Source organism: Pygocentrus nattereri, chromosome 24 (assembly GCF_015220715.1).
Source record: "Pygocentrus nattereri isolate fPygNat1 chromosome 24, fPygNat1.pri, whole genome shotgun sequence".
NCBI classification, from domain to species: domain Eukaryota; kingdom Metazoa; phylum Chordata; class Actinopteri; order Characiformes; family Serrasalmidae; genus Pygocentrus; species Pygocentrus nattereri.
The window spans coordinates 25,892,135-25,901,602 of NC_051234.1; the positions used below are offsets into that span (position 1 = coordinate 25,892,135).

The 9,468-nt window shown below is 39.2% G+C and overlaps 1 protein-coding gene across 4 annotated transcripts in view; it reads left to right on the forward strand.

The window, feature by feature from the left end:
• Nucleotides 1-8,595, forward strand: part of LOC108438592 (golgin subfamily A member 6-like protein 22) — a 181,767-nt gene extending 173,172 nt beyond the window's left edge. For all 4 annotated transcript variants that reach the window (XM_017716529.2, XM_017716512.2, XM_017716503.2 and 1 more), the window contains 2 exons: nt 5,919-6,012; nt 7,722-8,595. In XM_017716529.2, coding sequence (XP_017572018.2) covers nt 5,919-6,012; nt 7,722-7,744 — 117 coding nt within the window. In that variant the 3' untranslated portion in view covers nt 7,745-8,595. The remainder of the gene's footprint in view (nt 1-5,918; nt 6,013-7,721) is intronic.
• The last annotated feature ends 873 nt before the right edge of the window (nt 8,596-9,468 follow it).

Below are 9,468 nucleotides of genomic sequence, written 5' to 3' on the forward strand. Positions count from 1 at the left end.
TTTCACCTTACCCCACACTTAGTGTAGCATGTAGATGTGGTTTAGAGGTCAGTACAACTAACTGTGAACTTTAAAAATGACAAATAACACTTCATCATGTAGCTGAACACCTCAGGCAGCTATTTTAGACATTCCACTGGCAAAATCTGCTTCACCTGCAGAATCCAGCTCCCTGCAAGTCACGCTGGCATATAGAAGCTAGATTATATCAACCATATCTGTTATTATTTTTAAGCATATATCTCCAGTTCAAGCTATTTCTAAAATTGTGAATTGAAATTGCTAATGTGATCTTTAGCGCTCATAGCGTTCAAAAATGAATTCAGCACCTGCAGTGTTCAGCTACACGGGTGGGTTTTTTCATTTCTGTAGTTCACAGTAAGCCATACTGTGCTCTACACCACATTGACATGTCTGCAAAACGTGAATGAAATCCTGGATGCAGTTTGAGAGGGATTTTAGGGAAGAATTTACTGAAGAGATCTCAGCTACTGTTGTCATCTACATTCTCAGAAATAAAGGTACTACACTGCCACTGGGCCAGTACCCCTCTTGTCTCTGGGGTGGTATCGTCTCAGTACCTTTAGGCAGGGAACATAAGTGAACCATAATCCATTGAAATTATATTTTGTGGAGTAAGTTGTGCCGACTCCACACATCCCGTCTCATCTCCGGGCTTTTTATTCTATTGTTCTGTTTTAAAACATTAGATTCTGAAAAGGTACAGATATGTACTTTTCACCTGGGGGAAAAAAATTAAGGTTTGCAACTGGACCTTAAAACCACTGTAGAACCTTTGTGGTACCTTTACATTGTTTGTTCCTTGATGAATGAAAAATGTACCAGCGCAAAACCTTGATATCTAACAGTGTAGTGTTTGTGAGTGATGGTAGCCTTGATGTAACTCCTCTTTAAAAGTACAGAGGCAAAATTTGGACACTAAGCATGTCGTGACTGATTAACTAACACCTGAAACAAGTCCAACTTCAGCAACATTTGATTATTGACCTATTTCTTTAAAGGAATATTAAAGCATTTTTAATTCATCTTTGAAAAATGACTCCAGTTATAACTGTTTCTCTCTTTTTTCTTTCACTAATTACAAGGAAAAGCACTGATAATTAACCATATGCTACATGTGTGATGGATGAAGATTAGGATGAAAAGCACTGGGATATTTTTTCAGTAAGAGCCACTTACTGAAAGGCCTTAATAGGAGATACAGAAGTGGTCACCAGCTCTGCTGACATTTCTACTGGTATCTTTCTACTGGTTTCACCTCTAAACAAAACTTAACACATGATCCAGCTTCCCAAGGTCCTCTGAAGACAGTCATTTGTTGGATGAGGTGTGGTGGTTAAGGGCTAGGGCTAATTTCCAAGAATAGAAGATATTTACAAGTAGGGTCAGTGACCACTGATGTAGAGTGAAAGATTCATGGTGCAAATGTGAGCCTTCGTTTGCAAACACCAGAGTGTCTTCAAGGCCCTGAGTGGCCTACTTATTTATTAAAAGTGCCACTTTGTTCTTGCTCTTTGCTAAAATGCTGCTACGTTAATACCACCGCCTACAAACTGGGTCACCTTCCTCTCTCAGCATGCCTGCGCTCATCTCAGTCTCGCCACTCATGGAGATTAGTAGCCAACCTCGCTGTGGTAAACGTGTATTGGAGGTGGGATACTGGTGGCGTCATGTGAAGGCAGTGGCATCTCTTGGCAACAACCCTTCCACACCTTGTGCATCAAAGCATCATGTAGGATCTACTGTTTTTTTATTTGTATGGATGGTTTTGCACTCTTAAAAATAAACGTGCCAGTAAGGATTCTTTGTGTGTTGCCATAGTAGAACCTCCTGAAAGAACCTTTAAGTAGATGAGTTTTTTAAGAGCCTCCACATACTGTAAAGGTGATATAGAGTCGTTGCATTATGTGAAAGTCTTTTAAACCTTTAAATGGTTCTTCACACTTTCACATCTATTTCAAGCATGTTTTTTTTAGGGAACCAAAAGTGGCTCCTCTATCACTCAAAGAACCCACTGCGGTGGCTTTTCCTAAGAGTGTAGGACAAATAATTGTGTTAGAACAAACAAAGGTGTCACCAAACGTTCTTTGAGCAATTCCATAGAACCACTTTCAATGAAGAGTGTTTGCAAAAGAGGCTTGTGACGAACGTTTAAACAGCTTTATCATAATGCAAAGGTCCTTTGCCCAAGAATCCTCCCTTTTTTCATTATATGGTGTTCTTTATGAAAAGGTTCTTCGTACTCAGAAATTTTATTAAGAAAATAGTCCATCCATTGAATGGTGACCATGCACTGAAAGGTTCTTTAGGGAACTTATAGTGGTTCTTCTATGCCATTATATCTGTGGCATGTTTTTAAAGCGTGCATGTGGAGGTTCATCAAACTTCAAAAAGGTTTTATGTCCATTTTAACATCTTGACTGTAAATATGTCAAATAAGTGTGTGCTGATGTACTAGTATAGTATAGGAAAATATAAATATAAACAAAAAAGCAGACTTTGCTCTGCTTTAAGCTTCAGCTCAGCTATAGCTGCTTTTCTCGCATCTCTGGCAGGAAACTTTTCCACAAAATAAGAAAAGTTTCTTGTAAAATGTCTCTCAACATTCAAGTTTGTGGGAAGCTGAAGTCAGCTTCTCATTCACCAGCTTGTTGTTGGAAGTGGCGAAGCTGAAGTCAGTTCTTTGTTCGAATTTTCCTGTTTCAGCTTAAATGGTGTAATAAACTATATTCTGGTGCCTCAGGCACTTTTTAAGGTGGAACCCAAAAATATGTATGAAAAATGAACTTCAGTGTTTCTCAATGCAGATTAAAACGTATCAGGAAACCAGCTGGTGTGATTATAAATGCAAATAAGTCCATTCGTCACTAAATTACAAAATGTCTGTCTTAAATCTTTCTTTTTGCACTTTCTTTAGCTGCTAGTTTGGCGAGAGTTTTTTGTCTCTGTTACTGTGGTATCCAGCAGTCTGTGTATCAAACCTCAGTGTTAAAGGGTGAACTAGCAGTTGTACATTAACTCCAACATCTACGAATATTTATTGTTAAAACAGTGTTGAATGATAAGCAGAGCTTTATTACTGCAAAGGAGGCTCATTTTATTTTTACCTAAAAATTTAATTCTGCTGTGGAGCAGTAAAAGAGCTGTATGTGGCGTGATGCCGATCCCTGTTCTATGGCTTCACTCCAAAGAACACTTTTCAGCACCTTTATTTTTAAGAGTGTTCATTAAGGACTATGATACCTACATTAGCTTATAAGACTTAACTGTATTGACTTATGGAAGCCAAATACCCAGCATGATAATACAGGGATACAGACAATATGATGTCCATTGAAACCTGGAATAATGCTGAGTGTGTTTGATTCATGTGTAGAGCACAGAGTTAGCAAAAGTATTTCTGGTGTATCTGTACTCCTCTAACACACAGCAGTGGCATCTCGTCACACAGCTGCGGCACATCCCGCACATCTCGTCTTATGATCAAAGCGCCGGTGTCAGTCTGTGGGGTCCTGGGCTCTCTGCAGTGGTACGAGTGCACAGGTCCTCGGAGCCTGTCACACCATGCTCCATCTGAAGCCTCCGACCAGGCCGTCATGCAATACGCCTCCTGCTATTGATGTTTTATTGAGTATGGCAGTTGGGGGCTTCCAGGCAGACTTGTTGATGGGAGACGAGATTGGGGGGGGCGGCAGAATCGGGCCGACTGCAGAGAGGAATCGCCTTCCATTAACAGCTCCAGCAAACACGAGGCTGTCACTTTAGATCATCAGCCAAAACAACTGGAACAAAGCCTTATGCTCGCTGAATGCTAGTGTGTGTGAAAGGCAGCTGTATGTCATAAATCAACTGAAGGTCATTAATTTGCTGAAGATGTGGCCTGTGGGATTGTCAAAAAGTTTGTCAAAAGATTGTCAAAAAACAAAAGTAGTGTATGTGTAGGTTGAATGAAAGTCTTTATATAATAGGTTGAAGTAACGATGAGGGCTGTTTTCTCCATAACAGCTTTTAAGACTCAATTTCATGAAAAATTGTTGCTCAATATCTACATACAGAATTTCAAATATTCTTTTTATACGTGCTTGAAAGAGTCACAGCATTGTTACCTCACAGCAAGAAGGGCCTGGGTTTGATTCCGCGGCTGGGTAACCAGCATCCTTTCTGTGTGGTGCTTGCACATTCTCCCTGAGTCTGCGTGGGTTTCCTCCCACAGTCCAAAGACATGCAGTCAGGCCAACTGGACATGTTAAATTGCCCCTAGGTGTGAATGTGTGTGTGTGATTGTATATGTCTGTCTGATGGACAGGTGACCTGTCCAGGGTGTATCCTGCCTTATGCCCAGTGAGTGCTGGGATAGGCTCCAACACACCCCTTGCGACCCAGTAGGATAAGTAGTTTAGATAATGTGTGTGTGTGTGTGTGTGTATAAAAAGTTACATTGTGAGGACAGATTAAGTGTATTTTTTGACACGTAATCAGGTTAACATAGCATTATGGTACATTCAAAGTTGTCAACCCAATAATAAAATAGCCCAGCTTGGTGGTGTGACATTTTTTATTTTTTTTTCTCTTTAATTCATGTTTTGGGCCACCAGGAATGGAAAGATCAATTGGCTATAGATCAGAATCGTGATTTTTGGCCTAAATAGATGATCAGTGATTGGTTGATATTCCTTTAATTGGGATGATTATTAGCGCCAGTCAGCAAGGGCTTTTCTGCTCTTGCCAAAGTTGTTTGAACCTACTTCTCTGCACCTTGAACAAATATAGACTTCAGAAGTCTTAAAGAAGAGGAACTGTCATGCCAGAAGGCCAAAATGTACTTTTTTCTATCATCTATCATCTACTATCTACCAAACCTACCGTTGATGCTCGATGCTTTGTTCTGCATTAAAATATTGTATCTTGCCACTAGATTTTTTTCTGAAAATTGTGTGTGAGGTTGCAGTATGTGTAATGCCTACTTTTTTCAACAGTAATTTTGTTGCAGCAGTTATTCAGTCATTTAACTTGTTGCTATTCAAGTCTGTAATTTGCTGCTTCGTATCTCCGTTTTTGTCGTTTTTTAGTTTTTGGCATAATTTGAAAATACCTGTTTCCCTTTACATTCCCTTTATCTGTAATTTTCAAGTTAAACAGACCAAAAGAAACAGCCCAAACATACTTGTACAACAGTTTGGTTCCATTGACTTACATTAAAAATAGCGTAGGTTTTTTGTGTGAAAGTTACGATTTTGGAGATTTGGATAAGGTTTTATTCCGTCAGCAGTGAAATGTAATTGAGAATGGTCAAGACAAGCTTTTGGTCAGCTTCTGCAGTTCACTGCAGTGTTTTGGTTGTTAAATGTGTTTGGTATTTTTGTCTGGATTAAGTGCTGTGGCATCCTGTCCCCACCCCTCATCAGAATAGGCATCAGGCAGTTGTGATCAAGGACAGTCAGCCAATCGGTATCGACCTCACAAAATGCTGGTTGGCCCATCTCTGTTTAGAAGTTTTTTTATATTTGCAGTTTGCATTATTAACTGCAAAAACATTGATTCTGTTTTCATAAAGCATGCAGCTATGAATGTTGGAATCTAATGAATTCTCAGTGTTGGTTGTGTGTTAGATGTTTTAACACAGTGAAAAATAATCAGTCATCTACTCCATTTTGATTGTAAGTTAGAAGAACCAGAATGACCTGTTTTACACAGCGAATCATCTGTATATTATATTCGATGGCACATAATGCTTGCTAGGCTCTGTGGCTTCTTCTCGTCGACCACCATAAAGTGTCTTGCCATTTAAATGACTTTGTTAGGCTTCTGCAGTTCAGTGAAGTGGTGTGTGTGTGTGTGTGTGTGTGTGTGTGTGTGTGTGTGTGTGTGTGTGTGTGTGTGCGTGTGCGTGAGAACAGGCATCTGCAGGAGTGCAGAGATTCTTCAGAGGAGGAGCTCAGGAGGTTGAAAGTCCGGGTGGAGGAGAGAGAGCGAGAGATCCAGCAATTGAAGGTAAAGCAACGAATCAGTCAAACGAGATCACGTCTAGTACTGCAGTCATTCTGCTTAATGATGCATGTGGGGGAAGTTGAACTTTACTTGGTTTGTATGAGGTCTAATGGTCAGTTCACGTGTTCCCTCAGACTGTGGTTGCATGACATCGATGGTATATTAGTATTGCAGTTAAACTGTGATACGCCTTGCAATGTGTTAACAACACACTGGTAGGTAATATGACATGGTTCAAGATTGGCCTGCATTGTTTTAACTTAAGCAGTTTCCATTTGTGAGATTACATTAATATGTCAATGTATTGAAACACCCACTGAAACACTGATCTGGAACTGTTGTGTGATAGCACATAGAAAAAAAACATTTTGACAGCTTTCTGCAATATCAGTAATGTGCAGGCCAATATCGCAGTAGTGCAGGATAATTGTCTTTAATTTGACCAATGTAAATATGTTATATGCAGATAAACCTTAAGAAATGTTATTTAGTTGTTTATTTACTAATGTTTCTATTTATTTATTGCTTCATTTATTTATTTAATCCAAATAACATTGCTTCCATTTTAAAAGTACAATTCCCACATTTTTCAGTTATTTTATTTTTATTTGTGAATCTTTTCACTCCTTAGAATTAAACTGGCTGGTTTTGCTTCTGTGCCTGAGACGTGTGTGTGCGTGTGTGTCTACATATATATATATATATATATATATATATATATATATATATATATATATATATATATATATATATATATATATTTTTTTTTTTTTTTTTTTTTTTTTTTTTTTTTTTTGCATACCCATAACAGTACAGTGTTCACATCAAGCTCTTGTATTTCAAAAAAGGAAATTAGGTTTTCCATGATAAAGGCCCTTTAAAATGAAATGTTGCCACATGGTGCTGTGTCAGCAGTGGTGGATGACATGCACAAATCGTGTACTTGAGTTAAAGTAGAGATACCTCAGGTATAATATTACTCCAGAGTTCCACTTGAGTAAAAGTGCAAAAGTACTAAAAGAGTAATTATGACTAATTTCCTATTACTATTTTTGTAAGAAGAATCATTTTAGGTGAAAATCCTCCAGCATCTCTTTGTAAACCAGTCTTTTAATAGAACGTCATTAATTAGTGACATTGATGTCTATTAAAATGATCAAAAGCACAAAACACTGAAGGTAAACAGTTTCCATCAGGGAGAACCGAGTGGCTCTGAAATCACTTTTACACACAAGCAAAGTTTCAGTTTCAGATTTATTTGCAACTTAATTCCAAGTTTAAGTTTAATTTTAAAAAAGCCTTAAAAAAACTACTTAAGTACAGTAACGAATTAGATTTACTTCGTAACTGTCCACAACTGTCTGTTGATGTACAAACCAAGTATTATCAGGTAATAATAAAGAGGTTAACACAGAATAAACACAGAACCTGAGCAAGAGTGCAGAATCTACAGACACTGCTTCTTTTACCGATGAAAGATGTGATTATGCTCTCCAGTGCTGTGAGGTACTGACAGGTCTGTTGTGTGTGTTGATGTTAAAGAGCATGTCCTCATCTCTGTAAGGTCATCTTTCAAGCCATCATGACCGCTCATTTCCTGTGCTATTGGCTGTGAGCATTCATTGGCCTTGCATTGTACTTCATCACTGTTTATGCACTGAGAGTTAATGAACTTTAACCCCCTCCCCCCCCTCTTTCTCTCTGTCTCTCAGGCCATCCACAGTCACTCTGCTAATCAACAAACACTTGTTAATCAGCTGCGAGGTCACCTGGAGGTTGAGGAGTGAGAATACAAAGCCAAAAGAATACATGTGTGTGTTGGGAAGGTTGAGGTGGTGATGGAAATACTTGGAAACAGATGACAACTGGTTTATCATGTACAGTCACATACAAACGTGACATATTTTATGTTTTTCCCATTATGTTAAATTTAGCAACTAAACAGTCATGTTGCATTAAAAGGAAAGTGCAGAAGTGTGCTCAGTATAAGGGATGTGTTTATGTATTTTCATCATAAAAATCAACAAAACTGTCAGGGGTGCCTAAAATTTTGCTTACAACTGTTTTACATGCGCATGTTTTAGTTGGAGTCACAATATGTTCTTTGTTAATCATTATCATGATATTGGCTGTTCTAACACACTCGTTTCAAACAGTCAGCATCTTTAAATTTGAGGGGAGAAAGTTCTGGAAGTACAGGATATAAGTATGTGATTACTTATTATACAACAGGTCCGGCCATGCAAGCTGATTGGTTGAGAAGCACTGTAACTGCAGTTATTTCGCCATAACATCACGTTTTTTCACAAACACTGCATCACTCCACTAAAATGCCGTTGCTAAGCAATGAGTTTGACAGCTGTAGGAGATGCTCAAGTCATTTGAACATTTTTACTTCTTACTTCGCCACAAAGAGAAAATGGGAGCCAGCTGATGCAGGTCTAGCAGACGGAAGAGCTGAAAAGCTCAAGTAAAGGACTTTAAGGTCTGGCTTTAAGCCACTGAAAAGTGGCCAGCTTAACATAGCATTGGTTTTGTTTGTGTTTATTGTGTATGAAGCAAAGATATGGCTGCTGCAATCCTGAATCCTGTCTCCAGCGTCCTTCTTGAGCCCAGGATAGCACATGCGGTGCTACAAGATACTTTTAAGATCACATTTGACCGATAGCCGATTTGGTCAGGCTCTGAAGATGAGACTACACTAAATTCCTAAACTGTCATCACCACTGAGCAGCTTTTCAGTCAGCAGCTGTGACAGAAGAACAGCTAAACAACCTGGAATCAGCCAGAAATGAACCCAGTCGTGGGCTGGAGGTTAGGTGAGCAGTCTTGCGACCAGAAAGTTGCTGGTTTAATCCCCCGAGCTTACAGCACATGACTGAGGTGCCCTTGAGCAAGACACCTAACCCCCAACTGCCCCCTGGGCACTGCAGATAGGGCTGCCCACCGCTCCGGGCAAGTGTGCTCACTGCCCCCTAGTGTGTGTCTTCACTAGTGTGTATTTGGTGTTTCACTGCACGGATGGGTCAAATGCAGAGGTGAAATATCCCCCATTGTGGAACAAATAATGGTCACTTAATTAAGAAATTAACACCATTCGCCAAACGTGTAGTCTTGTCTTCAGAGTCTGACCAAATTGGACTGAGCCATAAAACTGCCGCAAAGGTCAACTTTTTTTGGTCAGAATAATGCAGACTCGTCTTTAAAAGGCCCATAGCCTATATATTTCTTTTCTTGAGATTCCCTCATGCTGTTTGTGTGGATTTAAATACCAAAAATCGTCATCATGCATTACTTGAACATTTTCCAACCTCGCTCTCTCTGAACTTTCTTGAGTATTAATAGTGAGTTTGTCCCTCTTTGCTGCAGTAACTGCCTCTACTCTTCTGGGAAGTCTTTACACTAGATGTTGGAACATTGCTGTGAGGATTTGATTGCATTCAGTCACAAGCGCAGTAG